We start from the raw sequence: 21,243 nt of genomic DNA, 5'->3' as shown, positions 1-21,243 counted from the left end.
CTACATTGTCACTGAAAGTAAACATCTAACTTACAACAGGAAGTCAAGGGCTCTATACTGCATGGCCAATGACCAGAAATTCATGCAAGTGATGTGAATGATGTATGAGAAAATCCAGAGGAATGATAGAAGTCTGGGGGACAGGGTGTCATTCATAGTTGCTAGGTTGAAAAGAAAATTCTTTTTTTTTTCCTAGTCAGTTGGAATGGTATTTAAGAGACAGCACTTAAACCAGTAATTGGGCACCTACAACATATCTTGTGAGAGGTATGTGTGTGTGGCATATGCATCGCTTGTGTGTGTGTGTGTGTGTAGATATAGATATAGATATATAGATGTGGTGTGTGTGTTTGTATGTGGTGTGGTGTGTGTGTGTGTGTGTGTGTGTGTCAGTGCTCTTACAGAGAATGAAAATCTGACAAAGCGAACAGTGTAAATGCACACTACTTGGTATTATGAGCTTGCCATTTCAGTGTGGCTTAGTTTTTCTATTTTACCCAGAAAATGGAATCTGAAATTTAATATACAATCTCAATATTGACAATTATATTGACAATTAAGTTCAGTCATTAAGCACCACTGTGTGAGAGAAGAACACAGAATCTTCAGATGTGTTTTTGGGGCACAAGATACAGGTTTTTTTTTACCTTTGCATCTAATTCATTTTGTAATTTCTTAGGATTACCAAGATTACAAACTAAAAATAACTTCATCTGCTAGTAAAGGGACTGCCCTATGATTCAGGTGCCATTAAAGCATTACCTGTCATAAGTTGCTTAAATTTTTTATTTTAAAGTTTTCCATCAACATATAATCTAATTATATACAATAAGGAGTTTCATTGTGATATTTTTCAAACAAGCTTGTAATGAGTTTTAATCATACATGCACGCGCACACACACACACACACACACACACACACACACACACATGCCATGTCACCTCTTTTGTTCCTGTCCAACTGTCAACCTTCTTCCTCTATCCAACTACTTCCTCTTCCATATCTTATTTTTGTTGGGTTTGGCTTGAAGGATTGGTGTTTTATTTTAGGGGTATTGTTGCTGATAACCCAAATAATTTGCTTGGGATTGGTTTCAGAGTAAGGGTGGGAAGTTGATTAGTAGATGTTTAACTTCTGCATCTGTGCCTTTAGAAGCAAAAATCTCTAACTGTAATGTTAGAATTGGATGGAAAAAATATCCCCCGAAACTACACAATCTAAAATAATATTCCTGTTTATGATCCAATGTGTTCTCGCCCTCTACATGGTTTTGCTACTGGAGGCTATTAATATTTGAAATTTGTTTTATTTTTCTTTGATACACTTGAATTTTCTTTGTACAGGCTTCCTAGCCTAGTACAAGTCCTGGTATCTTCAAAAGGCATGAAAAAACTGAACTACAGCTTGAGGACCCTCATTTGAGATTTACATGGAATGTTCTGGACGTTCATATAGAAATTCTTTTCCAACTTATCATTTTGATACTGTCTTCAGATTTTCAGTATATAACCACAGTCCATTATTCTTGTTTGACCTGTTTCTTTAAGTTTACTTGAACATGCTCTTTTTAGAAGCATATGTCCTAACTATGTTAAACCATCTGGGTCTATAATATAATCTCATTCCCATGACCCTCATGACATTGTATTTCCTTCTAGTATGAGAAAGATCCATTGGCCCTAAATCTAGAAAAGTCCTAGCTACACATTTGATGGTTGACTGACCGACTATTCTAGGAGGACCCAACCTGATTACCTATTCTACACTCGTGTGACCCTTTGCTATCCCTATCACTTTTAATCCTCTTCTGAGGTTATATTTATTACTCCACTGACCAAGCAAAGTCACATGGCCAAACCCAGCAAGAGCGGATCACTTCCAAACAGATCACTTCCTGATGTTCCTTTGGGAAGATAGGAGCAGAGGCGGACTAGAAGATCCTGGCCATTCTTTTAATTCTAAATGGATACTTAGTGTCATATGATATGACAATGGCAACTTTTCAAATTATGGCAGCAATCCATCACCATTACAAAGTGACTGCTGTTAGTAAATTAAGTTTAGAAAGCAAAAAGCACAGGAGGCCCGCAGCTGTCGTGCCTTACCATTCTCGTTTCTAAGTTTTGTTGTGAAACTCTGGTAACGTCTTCTCTGCCTTCCAACTTACCTAACTTTTTCCTGTGACACTGTACCATGGGGCTCCAGGTAAGGCAGCTATGATTCTGGACTCCTTGCGGGTGGATGCCTCTAAAACATTTCGGCATTCATGTTCCTGATCTCTTTGGAGGTTTAGCCTTCCCAATGACATCACTGACATGAACGAAATAATCTGTGATGTGCTGGTGTAATAGAACTTCTTTTCTATTGGTTGGAAGTTCCTCAATATTTTTTCTAAATGCTTAGAATAGGTTACTTGGTATCACTGAATTAAGCACCGAAGCAGAAAAACTTCCTAGTGTCACTTGGCTCCTTGTCTACTTTAAAATCTACAGATGAGGTTTCTGTCAGGCTTGTATGTATCTCACAGTGTCTATCTGAAACAGGACTGTGCATAGAGTGGCTGAATTGTAAATATTCTCTAATAAGGAAAGCTAAACACTTTGAAACAGTTCACACAGTCCCCAAAATAACCACGCTGCAACAGCATCAGTTTAGAATGTATATAAATATGTGCTTAAAATAAAACTGAACCCCATGTATGGGTGTCACAATTGCATATTAAAACAATCTGGGACTAGAACAATGCCTTAATGGTTAAGAGCACTGGCTGCTCTTCCTGAGGACCTGAGTTCTAGTCCCTGCTTCCACATGATAGCTCACAACCATGTGTGACACCAGGTCCAGGGAATCTGTCAACCTCTCTGGCCTCCACATATACATGATGCACAGACACATGTGCAGGCAAACACCCATACACATAAAATCATTCTAAGTGAATAAAACAAACTATTAAAATTAAATGGTTGTGCTAGTTAAATCACACTGTGTACAGGAAAATGAAATCCTTTGTTGTTTTCAAGGGTTTGACAGCAGAAAATAGTTTATTCTGAAGAGATAGTGGGAACTTCTTGAAAATGGCAGAAATAAGTAAGCAAAGAATCATGTTGATATTTCAGACAAATTAAAATACATCAGACTGCTCTGTGATCTGGGGTTAAACGTTTCATCCTCACGTAAAATTCAAATGATGCATTCTGCAGTTAAATCCACTGCCTCGAACCTGAAGAAGACACCAGTCTCCCCAGAGACAGCAGGACCAAAGCAGTGTTATAAATTGTTGTTCTCTTGTTTTGTAAAAGCACCTGGATTGGTGCATTCACAAGTGTCTACGAGAAAGGCATGTGCAACTCTGAGAGCCACCCGATTTGATCCGACTTCATCCAAGGCTCCATCCTCCATTGTAATTCACTCAGCCACCCATGACATCCTAATGAAATCAGAGAAACAGTGCATCTTGTTCAATTCTCCAGGATCTGACTGCTCGGGCAGTAGGTGAGCTCAGGGTTAGAGACACCTCTGCCCTTGTTGGTATCAATTTTTATAGATCTGAAGTGGCCCGAGAGGTTCCCTGTGCCCTGTTCTTTCTTCCTTGTCTAAAGTCTCATCAGTGCCAGGAACATCTCCCTGGGAGTTTGAGCTTCCCTTTAATGTAATCCATTTAAAAAATGACTTACAATTTATTGAATAAAGTGGAGCAAATTGATACCTTTTCATTAGGCTGACAAAGTCTTTTTCACTGCTGGCATCTGAAATGTGTTTTCTATTTAAATTTTATTTATATCAATCTTCTCTAGTGGGAGTGAGATTAAAATGAAAGACCTTACAATCAGTGTGCCACTTTCCCATTACTGCCAACACCTCAAATGCTGGGTTTGCAAATGAACTTGATGCCCGGAATTTTCTGGGCATGATTTAGTACTCTGGATCAGTTGCAAAGTGAAATAAAGCAAAAGTGATATTTTAATATATCAATAACCATAAAAGTGATTACTTTGCATATGAAAGGAAGAAAGCATACTTAGCTGACATTATTTGATTTTAGTAAATCTGCAGCAGTTCTAACAAAAAAAAAACATATTAGAGAGCCTAATACCTTTGCAAAATACTTTTTTTAAAATTGAGGAAATACTTGTATACCAAGGTAGTCCTCTAAGGAGCCATTTCTAAAGTTGTAAGAAAACATAGCCAAATGGAACAGCGTGCCTCCACTACAGAAGATAATGGGTTATGTGCCTTTTCTATTGATGTTTCTCTGTATGCTCTGAATGATAGGAGATAGTATGTATTGGGTTTAGAATCAGAAGGAAGCCAAGTTTGTTATGTTGGATGGCGAAAGAACTTCTAGAAACATGTATGCCTCAGCAAAGCAAACAATATCTGTATTCTGTGAACATCAGACATTTTTTTAAATGTCTTAACTCTGGGCTGTTAAATTTAGAGATTCAGGGTATATGCAATATAGAATTTATTGAATAGTTGTGGATCCTTGTGCTCCTCTTAGAACTGACTTAAAATCAGACGCCAGGGACTGTGAAATGACTCAGTGGGTAATGCACTTGCAGTATATGCCTGAGGAACAAGGTTTGAATCTCCAGTGGCCACATAGGTGCCAGACAGGCAGCCCACCTGTAATCCCAGTACTCTGGAGGCAGACATAGGGGTGCCCAGAAACATCTCACCTGCTAGGCTGAGTCCATGAGCCACAAGTTCAGAGAGAGAGATTCTGCTTCAATAGATGGCCTCCACACACAAGCACACAAATGTGCTCACACATATGTAAATACATACATGCACACACACACACACACACACACACACACACGCACACACACTGAACCTACACTGATATGAAAGTACATTTAGCTGAACTTCTAAAAGAAAAGCAAAACAATGTTAGGCTTTTTACTGGATTCAAGAATAGAGTTCTCTTGAAATAAAGTCGTAAAGTAAGACTGGATTCAAATGTCGGGGTCCAGAATAAGAAAAAAACTTATTGGTGACAAGAGATGGGAGTTCTCCCTTGAGTAGCAGAAGTCAGATTATTCTGTCCCCAGAACAGGTTGCTCTTTTCAGAGCAGTAAATGTGCCCCAGTGACTGGTAAGATAGCTCAGGACAGCTGATAATGGCAAGAATTTCCTCAATTTAAAAAAAGATGCTGTTTTCTTCCAACTTATCACCCAGTTGAAGTTGCCCCTTTCTCTTATAAAATATATGCTGTGTGCTCTAGGATGAAATTTTCTTAATGTTAAAATAATTTCATCACTGAGGAATCCTCTTGGCACTACCACCCCACTAATCTAAGTTAGGTTGACGTCCCCTGAGGGTATGTTGTGTCTTTACGCAACACAGTTTGGCTGTAGTTAGTATCTACTCTTTACATTCCCATGTCTCTCCTATAAGAAGCTAACTGAGGCGGAGGGTTGGAAACCGTGCCTCTTTATTGTGTGTCTAAAACAGAAGTCAATAAACACCACTGGAATGCATAAGAGATAGTACTTTTTTCCAAACATTTTCAAGGAACAACATCACCCAAAGTCATCGTATCAGCCTTTGGGGTTTTAAACCTTGCTCGTTTTACATTCCCTAAGTTCACCGACACCTTTGTCAAAGTAAATTGCCTCTGTCTGGAAAGTGATAGAAGATAATTAATAGGAACAATATAATGATGGTCAAAGCTATCCTTGACTATTCATTCCATGGAGGTTATGAAATATGTAATATTAATGTGTTATAAAGCATGCATGTGCTATATTTTACATATTATATACATGGTAATATATATATGTGTGTATATATATATATATATATATATATGAACTCATATATCCTTCTTCTGAAGAGCAGGTATTAACTCATGGTTAATTCATGGAATTCATACACAGTGTATAACGAATACACATATAAGGAATAGCTACCATATGACAAATACAAAGTTTATTTCGTCCTTTACTTCATTTAAAATTCACAAGAGCTACCTGTGCTTTCTATAACTGAGGAGCCGGCACCTCGGATCAAGCGATGTTTGAAAGCCTTGTTGCTGATGAGCGCTGGAGTTAAGACTGAAACCTGGGCTCCTGGATCACAGACATGTCACTTAGCGCATGCCATGGAGCTTGACAATGCCTAATGCCCCCTGGCTGGGTCCCTTCCCTAAGTATGTGATCATAGGAATACGAAGTTGGGAGAAATTACAGGGATGAATATTCGGTGCTTTTGATTTTCTGTTTGCTTTGATAAAGACAATGGCATACTCGGAGTTGCTACAGGTTCCCTGAAAAGAACCACTGCAACTGTGTTCCAATGACGGCAAAAGGGAGGCGGAAGAGCTGTGCCCTATGGAGTTGTGACTGTCTCTTTCATTGCGTGGCAGGTTGGATAAAATAAGGGTAGGAATCTGTCTAGATTGACATCTATAATCTTGGGAACATAAATGTGATTATATATGCAACCACTTAATTTATGCTCAGACTCTCATAAGCCACACAAACAAGCTGAGAGTCTGGCCTGATAGTGAAGAACAATGGTTTGCCCTCTGCCTTGTGAGGCTAGTGAGGGACTGCTGTTCTGTCTAGTGTGATTTTATCCTTTAGAGTTCTAAAAAATGATGACACCGGGGAAAATGACAAGTAAAATTCATTGAGCGCTTACAAAGTGCCATAGTTTGCCTTGTGCTTCCTAGGCTTTTTGTCACGTAATCCTCACAACCCATTGTGGGCACTATTTTTCTCTTTCTGTTTCATATTTAATCCGTTAACTCGTATGTTGATAACCTACCTTCAGCTACTCATACTCCTCATATAGGGAAGTGTAAAATTCCTCCTCGGTTTTTACATTTTTATTTTACTTTTTGAGATTATAATTTAATTATAGCATTTCTCCTTTCTACCATCCAAACTCATCTGTGTACCCCCTTATTCTCTCTTAAATTAATGTTCCCTTTTCCTTTCTTTTCACACACACACACACACACACACACACACAGGCACATACACAGGTTCATATACACACACACACATAGGCACATACATGCACATACACACACACAGCAGACCGTTTCTAAATATGTAAATGCTCAATCCATATAATATTGCTTGTATATATAATACCAAACTGTCAGCCCTGAAAACATATAGAATGAATTTCCTGTTTTTGAGGCATCTGATACTTATCCTAAATAGATGGGTAATCATTCCACACTGTCCACTGCTGTGAGAGGGACAGCTAAGGTGTTGGAATTTCTGACCATATTGCTTTGTCTAGTGCTTTTGCCACTGTTCCCAGTTCTGCATCTCTTAGGGGTTCTACGTCAGGAGTTCCAAATCAAGACCTAATGTGATTTGGTATAATGCCAGTATCTGCTTTCCTGGGTACTTGAAAAACTGCGGTGTGGAGGCAGCAAGTTCAAAGCCTGCCTAAGAAATACAAGAAGGCCCTGTCAGACAGAGACCACCAGAGAAAACCACAACCAATCAAAAGGGAGAGTTGTGCAGTGCAGTCAGTGAATACCTCTATAAAACTCATCTACACCTACGGATCAGGGGCCATTGTAGAAGAGAGTGCAAAAAGATTGTAAGAACCGGAGCAGAAGGGACCTGTGAGACTGTGGCTCTTAGTAACGTTAGAAACAACACCCAAACGTCTCCCCTCCTTCATGCCCAAGCAGAAGCTGAACAAGGATGACGTCAATGGACATGCTAACGAGACAGGGGGAAAGCCCATGAGGCTGCAACCATACACAAAGAACTGCAGGCAACTGAGGAAAACTGGGAGCTAAAGAGGTGGTCTACCCCAGGGAATAGCATACCAATTGGTTTTCCAGTGCCAAGTAGTTGGCACTAAACCCATACATGCAAACAAGTTATATACACACGCACATACCCATACACATATATATGTATATATATGTATACATACATATGTATATTGCTAATAACAATTGCTAATTCTTATTGCCTTCAATATGTATGTATGTATGCATATATACATTTATATATGTGTGTGTGTATGTACACATATATTATGCAAACAGTAACAATTAGCAAAGAGTATGGAGGGGTATATGGGAGAGTTTGGAGGGAGGAAATGGATACTAGAAATGTCATAATTATACAATCTCAAAAATTGAAACAGAAAAATATCTTTTATTAAACAAATTTAAAAACAAATCAAACAATGGCACCCACCAAAACCTTTCTGCGTCTGTTTTGAGTGCAGTTCTGTCTTTTGCTTGTCTTGCTTTTACTCATGGAATCTGGGTTCTAGAGTCTTCGGTGACTGACTCCATTCAAGAAAAAGGAACAAACAGAAGGCTAACCTCCTGCCCCAAAGAACTCTACAGTATATTAAGGTTTTCCCATTTCCACCTCCCCATGCCTGCCTGCTCTTTTAGCACAGCAATGAATTTGCTCTCAGAAGATCGCTGTGCTCATTTATTTGTGACCGACAGCAGCAGTGCCGCTGTTAAGAAACCAGGTCTAAACTGAAGCTGGAGGGTGGATCCAAGTCATGGTCTTAACTTTATCACTCTTGGTATACCAGATAATGCATCGATAAATATGTCCTGGGCGGAGAGTCAAGCACTGTCTATAGAGATGATATAACAGTGATTTCTGCTCTCATTCAATACAATGCTCGCATGCTGTTTTTCTTAATCTTAGCGCCGATTAGTATCTCACTGCCTCTCCTCATCAGTGACAACGGTGATAACAGGGGCAGCCTCAGGAAAGGATGCCCGCCCATCTAGATTCTTGCCGATTCACCTCGTTGGCTCCTCGGCAGTGCCATCTAGTATAAGAGAGAAATCCAGGACTTGTGATTAAAGGGGCTTTAGTGATTTTTAAGAAGCTCTCCAGGGGACACGAACATCCTTGAAGGAGCTGAAGATCAGATATTTCCCGCACATGACACATTTACGGAGCGAACCCTGAGGTTAAAAGGGACCGTAAAGGCCCCCTTTCATAATCACTACGGATAAGAGGAAGTCGGTTTTGCAGACGGTATTTAATTAACTCAGTTTTTCTGAGGGATGAAAAGCCCTTGTCACAGTTACATATCTGCTGCACAGCATCCCTCACTTCCAAAATTGTTCCCTGGTGGTGTACAATGTTGTAACTAATGGAATCGAAGACAGCGCATCTCAGACCAGAGAAGCTGCAAGCGAGCTAAAGGCAATTTCATCAGACACTGAACGCTTTTTTATTTTCCGTATGTGTTTGTGTTTGACATGAAATTATTTTCGGCGGTACTATAATAAGGAAAATTCATTCACTCAGCAATCAATAATTGTTTTAAGTTTTCTGAATTCTGAACGCAAAGCTATAAACAAGTGAATACTGTAAGGTTTCTGTTTAAGCTGGCCTGCAACCCTTCTTACCTTTGTAAACCTGGACACGCTAAGCACTAGGGTTCAATAACAACCACTATGAGGATTTAAGGTTTTTTGCACAGGGAATGGAGGTGGTGGCACAGAACTATAAGGTGGAAGCAGAAACATGTGACTGACATTCAGTAAATACTAGTTATCATTCACTTTGCTAAGTACTGGAATTCGAGACAATTGAGAATTATTCAGATGAAGAGTCTAGACTTTTAAATGTGGATTTTTTAAATTATATATACATATATTTGTATGAAAAAAAGAAGAATTGTTGGAGGATGAAGGAGTTTAAATGGAGAGAGTGCTGGTGAGCAGAGAGGTAATTAGGAAAGGAAAGACAGATGCAGGGGTTCAGTCTTGTGTAGAATCTAGGTTTATGTGTATGTGAGAGAGATGGGGGGAGAGAAGAGGAAAGAGAGACAGAGACAGAGACAGAGAAGGGGAAATCAGGAAAGAGGAAAATGATCAATTGGAGTAAGGCAGGATTACACCAGGAATGATTATGTGGACAGTGCATATATGCATATGTGTATGTGTGTGTGAAATATCAAAATAAAGACCATAATTATGTATTCTAACTAAACATCTTAATAGTGGCTGGAGGGGTTAGAGAAATAGTTCGACAATTAAGAGTCCTCATTGCTCTTGCAAACAACCTGAGTTTGGTTGCAATGTTCACATAGCAGCTCACAGTTGTCATTTTTTCCAGTTCTACAGGGACCCAACACCCCTTATAACTTCCAAGAGCACTACACAGCAGGATGCACAGATACACATGCAGGCAAAACACTCATGAACATAAAAATAAATAAGTAAATATTGGCATAGTAAACAAGTAGCAGTTAAGAAAATGAAAGCATTTAAAAAATTTAAGATTCCCAGTTTGGAAAAAAAAAGTTTTACATATACTAATAAGATTTTGGGTGTTTTGTTTTGAGACAATTTTCTCTGTCTCACAACTTGTCCATGTAGAGCAGGCTGGTCAGAACTCGGAGATCTGCTTGCCACTTCCTCCTGACTGCTGGGATTTAAGGTGTGAGCTTTTTATTTTTTTTTCTAATAAGAATTTTAGAATGAATGGAAGAGTGGAAATGAGGCATGACACAAAAATTCTTATACATCCTCCACATCTTCAGTAACAAAGGAAATGCTATCTACATAAAAAGCATTATATTGAAAAGTGAGAAGGAAGTAAAAACTGTTGCTAATTACAAATGGGGTGTTTAAAATTAAGAGACAACTATGAAATGAAATTTGAATTCATGTTAAAAATTGACCAAAGTTTTGAGAATATTACTAAATACATACATTGATTTCTCTATTATTTCATAAATGTGTTTTGATCATAAAAAATTTTATACTTATTTTTCTAATTGTAATTTCATCTCTACTTGTAAAGATATAGAAACGGCTAAGTCACCTTGATTGAAGCCATTTTATGAAGTCTAACAGATTCTTCCCGCTCCCATGGTCTGAATGTTTAAAATAGCTTCCAGTTTGGGTAAAGAAAAAGAGTAGTCTGAAACTTTCTTTGTGAGCCATATAAAAAGTGCAGGAAATACACGTTTTGAAAAGTATCAGAATTAGGGAGCACGTCTTGTCCTAGGATGTGAATTGGTGTGGATGAAGATGCCCAGGTCGGGGGATGGCCCATCAACCAGGGCCGTGCTGGAGGATGAACGAGACTCACAGAGCAAAGGCACGGCAGCAGCTTGGTTCTGCAAAGGCTGCCACAGTACAGTGTCTATAAGAGTATCGGGGACATGCTCACTTTTACGGAGCCTTCCTCATAACAGCCGCAAGCTCTTTGCAGCTTTGAGTCAAAGGTGCTTCATCAGTTTAGAGAATTTATTTTCCTGTCTGTCTTGTCTATGTATTTCTTAGAAGATATTAATGCCTAAGAGAAAGGCATTGGTAGTAGCTTGCAGAAGAGTAGGTTAGCTCAAAGAGGGCAGAGAGTCATCAGAAGGACGGAAGGGGTGGAGAGCACAGGTCTTTGGAAGCAGGCACAATACTACAGGCTGACCTCCCTCCACATTCTTTATGTGTTCTTTATGACTGTTCCTTCATGAGGAATGAAAAAAAAAAACATGTGACAACATGCTCTTGAAAGGATTGTCGAAAGAGCACCCTTCTCCTCAGAGGAAAGATCAGACAGTGTCTGTTCACAGTGATGTCAATTCAGGGCACAACATGGAAATACGGGATAGGCTTTAAAAGGTAAACATTGGCTTTGGCCGTAATGTTTGTTCCTGGTTATGCAGCAGCTGAAGGAAGCCACATTGGAGGTTTTCAATAAACACCAGCAACGTCAGTTTTTATCTCATCTTTATTTTTGTCCCCTCTCAACATGACTTTGTTTTCTTTGCTGTAGAAAGTTTGGATTCTCTTACTCGATGTCATTATCTGCTCATCAGCATGGACATGATAACCTTCCCCTGCTCTATGCCTGTGCAGAGCACAGATACTGATGAGAGAATAAGTAGACATTGACATCATCACGCTGACCCACGCTGTCTCACCAGTTCACACTGTCCTGTATATAGACAGAAGGCATAATGAACTTTTACCCCCGATACCTCCTTAGCATGCCTGACATAGGCATCCTATTCACACTGTTGTGTTCCAGATAAAATAAAATCATTAAATATGGCGAAAGTGCCCCTGAACTTTTTCTTAAATTCATGATCATGAAGGAATAGATAAGATTTTTGACTAAGAACCCTGCCCGATGATTTCACTCAAAGCAACACTGAAGTAACGATGAAATCTGAAGGAGGGAAGGATGGAGCTGAAGAATGTGTGAAGAGGAAGAAAGAACTCAGGAGTTGGGAATGTGGGCTGCTCTTCCAGAGGACTGGGACCCAGTTCTTAAAACTCCATGGCAGCTCATAACCCTCTGTCACTCTAATTCCAGAGGCTCTGGTGCACTGCAAGCATCTCGTGTACAGACATGCACATAAGCAAAACATTCTTACACATGAAATAAAAACAAATCTTTCATTTTAAAATAGTGTGGGAACGAAGGAAAGCATAGCAGCAGGCAGCTTCCTGGGTGTAAGTGACGTAACTGTAAGATAGACATCTAATCCCTGTAGTTTACACAGGAAGCATGGAGGATTTTTATGGGCTCCGGCTTCCCTGCATTTTAATATTTATCTTCTGAGGCACTTACACACACTGTTCGTTCTCTTGATCACTATGAGATTTGATCATCATGGTAGATATGCCTTTGGGAATGGGAAGTGAGAGGAATGAGGACCTGAAGGCCCAGGGGAAAATTAGGACAACCTAACAAATGAGAAAAGATGGCTACCATTTTGAGTGTGTGTATTTACTGTTGCTTTTGTTTGGGGGATTTACTAACTTTTATTTTCTGCAAATTAGTGTTGGCCTGCATGGATGTATGCATAGTTTGCAAGGTTGTTCCTACTGAAGCTAGAGGAGAACATTGGATCTCCTAGAGCTGGAGGTTTGAATGGTTGTGAGCTCCCATATCGGTGCTGCAAGAGCACCCAGGCTCTCTGCAAGAGCAGCAAACGCACTTGACCATTGAGCCCTCTCTCCAGGCCACTAGTTTAAGATCTTTGAATGGAACAAACCCAAGTGCATTTGTGAGATGCTAACACGGTGAGAAACAGAAATGACAAATACTTGTTTTTTTAATCAGAGTTTTATAAAGTCTCACTATAAAAATGTGACATGCGCGCACGTGTGTGTGTGTGTGTGTGTGTGTGTGTGTGTGTGTGTGTGTGTGTGTAACTAGTATCTTATATATCCTTGATATTTCATCTGAGGTCTGCCTCGTAATAGTTCTTCCCACGGCTTATCAACCATATGAAAGGGAGCCCACAGCCTGTACCAAGGGTCCCTTTGACTGCAAAGAGGTGAACTTTCCTTTACCGTTACTCTTGATTTGTACTTTACAACTTTGCTTCTGTGCTTTCGGTTCATTTTTTTTTCTTTTGCTACGGCTTTGAAATTCTCCATGGCCCTAGGCTAAGGGATAAACCTAATGCTGGGTGGATAAACTGGCCTTCCTAAAAAGCACACGTCAGTCATTTTGAAGAATACTCAGCTCTTTGTCCCTTTAACTGGAAAGAAGTAGCACAAAGTCCCAGATCTACAGAAAGTAGTGAGCCAAAATCCCTCAAAATCTGAGAGTAAATCCCCCACATAGCAAGTATCGGGCCTGGAAGAGCTATAGAGCGAGAGCCTATCTCAGACAGAGTGACACAAAACGAGTGTCGTGATTCCTCATTTTTGAATTATGTGAGGTGACTTTGGACAGCCTGGTGCATAAGAAATCAGATAACATCATTGCATTTGCATTACAATACTCGTTTCCTTGATGAGTCATTTCCCCCATCCAGTCTTAGAAGATGGAGGTAGGCCTCCTTGCTGCAGAGAACATTAAAACCTGTGGAGGGACGCGGCCTCAGAATGCAGGGTTACTCGGCAAAGTACAAATCCAGTTGTTTCCTGTTTCCACGCAGCCTCCATAGTGATTGGGAAATGGTGGTGTGAGATGGAACCCTGCCTAGAAGGAGAAGAATGTAAGACACTCCCTGACAACTCTGGATGGATGTGTGCTACAGGCAACAAGATTAAGACCACACGAGTAAGTCCGCTCCGCATACTGCATTCGCGTTGCAAACTGTACTATGATCGCATTCGCCGCAGTCAGAAGGGCTTTCAATGGGACAGGAGGAAAGAGTTCCTTTAACAGGACATGTTCTGGAGTAGGTGGGTCAAGAGTCCACCCATGAATAAGAAGTTAAAGCTTAAGCATGATCTTTCTGCATGGTGTGGTTCCTTATTAAAGTTACAGAGTCACGAGTAAAGCCGGGGAGGCGGATCGTTAGGGTAGTTACTCGGGGACTGCTACTGGCAACCATGGTGCTCAGAATGAAAATCACGCGCCTTGCTCGATTCATCTCAGCAGTGTGCTGAAAAAGACTGTGTTTAAGCACAATCATGTTTAAAGGAGTTTTACTCACCTTCTAGAGAAGTACAAAGAGATTTGTAAAGTCGGTAATTATTCTTTGATTTCTCTGGTTAAACCAGGATCTCTCTAAAATTCTAAAATATAGAGCGTGAGGATGCCTCTCCTGTAAGTACTAGTGTTATGGTGCCCATGCCAGGGTAGACGGATGTGGCTAGGCCAACCGTTAACATCAGGATTGGACTCATGTGACGTCCAAAGGGGAGAAGGTGAGTGGAGCTCCATATTTAAGATGAATTATTTCTCCATTAGTACAGAGGTATGAAAACACTTTAACCACTAGTATCATCCTATGCTCTATAACACCCCACTGTTAGCATGTCAGCCTTGAAGAGTGTTTCTGTATACCTGCGTGTGCGTGTGCGTGTGCGTGTGCGTGTGCGTGTGTGTGTGCGTGTGCGTGTGCGTGTGCGTGTGTGTTTATTTCTTGGCCAATTAAAAAGTGACCTTTACCAGTTGTAAAGTCCACATGATAAACATTTACTCTAACAGAAAGTGAATCAAATATTGAAGAGCACCCTGAATTCTAACCACTATACCATGAACCTTGGTATGATCTTTCTTTCAAGTATAAATCTTTCAATAAATAAAAGTGGTCCCGTAACTAGGTGATACAGAAATCAGAAATAAAGTTGTATAATATTGTATGAACACACTCAAGTTTTTCATGTATAGAATAAAGGTATGTCAAATATAGTTGCCCATATGGACTATAGTGACCAATAAATGGTTATAATCCCTTGACATGTGGTCAAGAGGGACTTCTGAACCACCTTAACTTATTAATAAGCATCCTCCTCGTGTCTCTAAATAATTCAGCATAGATTTTTGCTTCTCACTACAATTAAACATTTACATAAGGAAGCATCCAGAAGTGAGGCTGACTTGGGTTACTTACTCTCAAAATTTTGTTTTAATTAGCTAATGGAGACGACCAAATTTGCCTATGGTTATGTTTTGTCTGAAAAGTACCTGGACAAGCTAGAATACTTAAATCTACTCTGAATTAGAGTTACAGTTCAATCACTTTTTTGAACACATCCCTTAGGTGTCTTATATCAAGTCTCAGTCCCTAGACAACTGATGACTGGTATCCTATATGGAGGGTATCCTCTTGCTCTCATGGTGACTTGAACTCATTAAGGAAAACAAATCCAAATTATTTCAGTATTTAAGTAAAGAAAATTCCAAAAATACCAATCAGAGACTCTTCGGAAGATAGACTTTATGCTCAAAACTAAAAAATTAAAACACCCAGAAATAATTTTTGAGAGCTGTACAACTTTTGTTTAACTTTGTCCTCTATTTTATTTTGGAGTCTATTTTAACCACCAAGCATGTTTTAATGCACCCCTGACACCTTTCTCACTGAAGAAGGCTTGTGCAGAACCAGATCACTGTAAATGAGGGTGTAGCATGCTGTTTGCTCCACACCGGGAGTACTGAGGTCAACCCAGTCAGCTGAAGATACAAGGGAGCTAAACTCTGGCAGATCCTGCTTTGAAAGCTAAGAGTGTATGAGTTCCACCATGTCCACAGCTGAATATTCTCAAATCTACTTTTAGAGGGGAGATGGGGGACACTGGGTAAAGCTATGCTTTATAAACACTGAGAGTATTCAAAGATTACTTTCCCTATTTCTACCTTTTCTTAGATTCCTAAGAACTCCTATATGTCAAAATCACTTTTAAACAGAAAACCAGCAGTTCAACCCAGACAAGCATCCAGAAGCCCTCATTCTGAGCAGATGGCAGACTAACCTCAGTTCTTACATTATATACTAAAAGAAAGTCTATGATAATTTTTGTACACCCCTGGGTGTTTTTCCCATCAAAATAACATATATGCCTACCCCTTTCAAATATTGAGTCGAGCAATTTAAGTTTTAAAATAGTTTAATTCACAGAGAGACTTTAATCATTATGAGTTCAATTTTTATTGTTATCTAAGCCATTTCTTTTCTTTTTATATGGAAGGCTGGTTTAAAAAGAGTGCTGCCCATAATTTACAAAATGGAAAAGTTGAAAAAAAATACTCTAAACTGTTGTCTTTAAAATGACAAGTGAGCATTTCTTGGGGATGTTAGTTTAAATACTAACTCTAGGGCCAGGGAAATGGTATAGTTGCTAAAGCAAGCATAAAGAGCTGGATTCCATGCCCCACAAAAAGAGCCACAGTGGCATATGCCAATAACTTGGTGCTGGGAAAGTAGAGATAAGATGGTCCCTGGAGTTAGCTGGCCAATTGTTCTTGCCAAATCTATGAGCTCCAGGTTCAATGAATTACTCTACAAAAAAATATGGAACAGAGGACTAGAAGAAGGAATCAACCTCTGGCCTCTATGTACACATGTGTGTACACCCACACCCCAGAAAACAGGTACTCACATATAACCACACATAAGTAAATAAACTAAATTTCAGGGTAAAAGTATTTGCCAGACAGTTTTCAGGAACTTGATTTCTTTTCCCACTCAAAACATTCCAGAAGAAAAAAAAATCTCAGAAAGTCTCTGAAATATAGATAAGCGAGAGATGTTTTGCTGTGTGATCTACATTAAAGATTTCCAGTGTTAATTTTTAAAGGAGGACTGGAGAGTAGAAATATCATGTATCATCTGAACCACAAGTCCTCAGAATAGATGAGCCTGAGTAGCAAGCCACAGTGAAGAAGACTCTTGGTAATGGGGGCTCTCAGAAATAATATAACCTAAAGAGATAGAAAAGACAGGTGGGATTAGGGAAAGTATTTTCTACCGAGGGATTTAGAGTGATGAATAATAAGAAACTTCCTGAAAATCATATGTATAAGAGAAGTATTCATGTCTGAGAAGTTGTCAGTGATTCACTGTGGAGGAGAATAATGTCAGTATCACACTACCCTGTGGAAAAGCATGGAATATCTTCACAGAGTTTTATGGCCAAACATTAACCCTATCCCACATTGATCATTGGTTGAGTTACTTGATTAAATTGTTTTATTGTTGCATAGTGGCAAAACTGGACTAAATATTGCCCTAAGCTCTTTTTCTGTGTTTCTAGATATTGCCTAACATTTATTTCATTTTAAATACTATATCAAATAGAGACTTGGAATGTTGTGAGGCTACACCCATGTTCAGAAGTGTAGAAACCTTGCATAGGTAGCACAATGGCTTAATTTAGAAGAGGAGAATTCCCCACAGAGGAAACAAGTTATTTGAATATGATAGGCTAACTATTACAGGGAAATGGAATGGCAGGTGTTTTGAAAACTGAAGTGGAAAGGGATAGAACTCAGAGAAAAGATGGGGGGAAAAACAAAGGATAAAGATTGCAGAACGGAGTCTGGTGAGTTGGCTTGGGAAGAATCAATTAACTGTAGATTTGCTTCACCACAGTGGGGAAAACAATCATTAGTGCATCTTGTAAACTTGAGTTTTGTCCCTGAAAGAGGAGTTATCAGACCTTAAACTGCATGACAAAGCATTCTAGCCATCTTGTCAGTCACTGCTTCTGTGACTGGCCAACACGAACCCCTTGGCCTCTGTCCATGCTCTCTGTCTATCCCTCTGAGAGTGACCCTGAATTTGGCAATGCATGTCCATTCTAATTATCCCAACATTTTTAGAAATAAATTTAAGAAAGATCAGAATTCCAGTTTTGATGCTTTCTGGCTTCTTGTTCTTCTTTACAAGATTCCACCAGATCTAAAATTCTTTGAGAGCCTGTGACATTACAATTCTGGTTGCCATTCAATTTCCAGTTGAAATATTGAAAGAGAGGGAGAAAATGATACCAACCTCCAAAGAGTAATATCAAATTGCTGTCTATAATAAAAAAGCAATTGAATGATAAGGAAGAGACATTAAACAGGTGGTTAAAAAATTAAGAGAATTGCAAGTAAGGAAGATAAACCATTTTACACAGTCATAGTTGTCCCCGGGAAGCAATATATTCACTCATTGCCTTAGTCAGCAAGAACAGGTAAGTCTATGCTATCTCATTTTAAGGTGTTAATGTCTCCATGATTTGATGGCTACAGAACAGAGCCCCTGGTCTTCCATGTTGGCATAGGAAGTAAACATAGAAATAGAAGAAAGGCAATTTCAGTTCAGTTTGGTAAATGCTACTTTATTTCCCTTTTTGTGGTGGAAAAGAAGACACTGTCAACCAAAGGTTATGTCAACTAATGGAATAAAGGGAAATTAGGTAGAGAGATCTATCATTTGTAAAGAGAAAACAAAAAATAAGTTTATAAAAAATTCCTGCACATTCTTCATCTGGACCAAGAAATGTTAGGGTGCAAATTTTATTAGTGCTCTTCCTAACTCTAACAGATTTGAATTGATTTGTTCTCCTGGTCCCAGAAGGATCATTTTCTAAAGCTATAAAAAAAAATTAAGAGGCTGGGAGTGCGTCTCTATGATATTCTGGAATGTGTGAGACCTTTGGTCCCAATATCTCACACACACACACACACACACACACACACACACACACACACACACACACATGAGATGATAAAAAACAATAGCTTATCTCCTCATGCTGGCTTCTTCCTGCTAGAATCATTGTTCATGGTTTCAGTCAATGATCCCTTGAGCATGCATATGTTCTTGATATTTGAGTCTTTGGGTATATACTGAGATGAATTAAGTAACATGTATAGGTTCAGGCATGTTCTTGATTTTACTTAACACTAGTTCCTCCACAGACATGGACTAATCTAGACCAGCACTTTTCAATTGCCACTCCTCAATGTCTTACAACAACACAACTTCGTTAGGCCGTGGGATAATCAGTTCAAATTCTCATCATAGAAACAGAAAGTGATTACATAATTTGCATGGCCCAGTGCAACAAGAAAATGCAAGATCCTCATTAGAAAAAAAAAAATTTAGTAGTAAATTCAAGGCAGCAGCAGTAAGGAAATAAACCAACTGTGGGGCCCTTACTGGCACAGGACCCATGGAACTGAATAGAGATTGTATACTCGTGAAGCCCATTCTAAGACTCTTTCTGCTCAGTTTTGTCACAGAGGATCTGAAAGGATTTATTGGAATATGAAAGATCAGCCTTTGGGCTGTGAGCATCATGTAAAAGACATCCGAGTAAGGCAGCACAGCAGAATTAAAGGCATCCTCGTTTTCTGCATGAACAGCCTTCTTTGTGCCTTCGTTTCTTACTTTTCTTACTGAGATTTCTGTCTTCCTTTGCTTTCAGATTCACCCAAGAACCTAACAGAAGCATTTGTTATATAAATAGCAAAAAAAGAACAACCTGTGGAAAATACATTGTGAGGATTTAAAACATCTTACACACTGGCAAGCCAAATGGATCTCTTATTTGCACCTTGGTTACCAGATAATCACAGTGCACTTACTCTGTGAAACAAAGCATCCCAAAAGAAGAAGACTCGGGATTTTCTGGCAACATCATGGAAAATGGCTTTTAAAAAAGAATGAAGTTTTTTCTGTGAAATTTGTGGGATCATGAAGAACGATCAACCGTCTTCTAATTCGGAACTACCATTACTTTGTACCATTTGAAATATATGTATATATATAATATTTTGAAATATTATATATTCTCTTCAAGAAATGAACAGTACCACAGTGTGAGGTGGCTGGTGTACCCCTTTCAGTTTTGGATGTTTGGTCGGTTTTGTTTCGTTTGCCATTCCTTTTTTCTCTCAGTGAGGAAGATACATGCCCATGTGAGAATCCAACATGGCACTCTCCCTGGAAGGCCAGCTGCAAGCCGACTCCTGGAATCAGAGGCATCCTAAAAGTACTGAGTCAAGAGCTTCCCCCTGTTTCTACCTGGTGACCCAAGGAAGCTCCTCGTCCTGATTTATTGCTTTCTATCCTGTGCAATATTAGCATGCAAGCTTGGCTTACATAACCATACTTTATACTCGATTGATATATAATAACCGTTCTAACCTCTTCCAGGAAAATATTTTTAGAACTACTAGCTTTTCCACAGATAAGCAAATGAGGATTCTTGAGGGAGCTGCTCCACCGTGCTATTAAGACTCTGGCAGGATGGTAGGATGTAGATCCCTATATTAATAAGTCCTGTAAATACAGTGTCTTAGGGCTTTGTATAGCTGTCCTAGACTGCAGAAGTGTCCTCTGATTAAATCCAAAGTCTGCCATTGTTAACTACATAGTGCTGTAGCAACAAGTTTTATCATGGCTCCTCTTTCTGTGTTTGATTTGCTTTTTCCTAGAGTATTCACATCTCCTCTGATGAGATAGGAAAGCTATGAAAGCAATTAGGTTTCACAATGATCTATGTGACCAAGTGTTGGACAGCCCTATTAAAGTGGTAAATAACTTCTTTCTTAACCCACTTGTCCTCTTTGTCTGCCATTTAGTTTTTATAGACTCTCTTCTAACTAGACCAAGAGATCACGAGACTCTATGGAGGCCATTATTTCCAACAATAATATTTTGAAACTTAGAAACTCATTAATATGATTGTAGTGAAATATCCAATTAAAATTTCTGTGATTCCATGTGGGTTACCCTGATAATATATACAGGACACACACACACACACACACACACACACACACACACACACACACACAAACACACAAACAACAATAAACAAAAACTAACTGAACTGAGCTAAAAGGTAAACGTCTACTTAATGTCAAATTTTCTTGGGGAAAATTTTAATGGGCTTTATACTCCCAAGTCCTCTCACAACTTTAGGGTGTTTTCCTCCCCAAATTATTCTCTGGCATCTGTGTTTTAGAGCCTCTTAAACTCACAACACTATATAGCCCCTGAGTCTGGACTTTTTAGTATAAAAAACTCAAGTAAAACTCAAGATTTCTCTCTTACTCTACCCCGAAAGCCTGAAGG

General features: G+C 39.2%; 1 protein-coding gene across 1 annotated transcript in view; it reads left to right on the top strand.

The window, feature by feature from the left end:
- Positions 1 to 20,718, top strand: part of Tafa1 (TAFA chemokine like family member 1) — a 487,762-nt gene extending 467,044 nt beyond the window's left edge. Inside the window, exons 4-5 of the mRNA XM_032906045.1 lie at positions 13,876 to 14,000; positions 19,589 to 20,718. Coding sequence (XP_032761936.1) covers positions 13,876 to 14,000; positions 19,589 to 19,606 — 143 coding nt within the window. The 3' untranslated portion in view covers positions 19,607 to 20,718. The remainder of the gene's footprint in view (positions 1 to 13,875; positions 14,001 to 19,588) is intronic.
- Positions 20,719 to 21,243: the final 525 nt, after the last annotated feature.

This window comes from Rattus rattus, chromosome 6 (genome assembly GCF_011064425.1).
Source record: "Rattus rattus isolate New Zealand chromosome 6, Rrattus_CSIRO_v1, whole genome shotgun sequence".
Classification (NCBI taxonomy): domain Eukaryota; kingdom Metazoa; phylum Chordata; class Mammalia; order Rodentia; family Muridae; genus Rattus; species Rattus rattus.
Note: the sequence above shows the minus strand (reverse complement) of the source record. Positions and strands in the feature narration are given on the sequence as shown.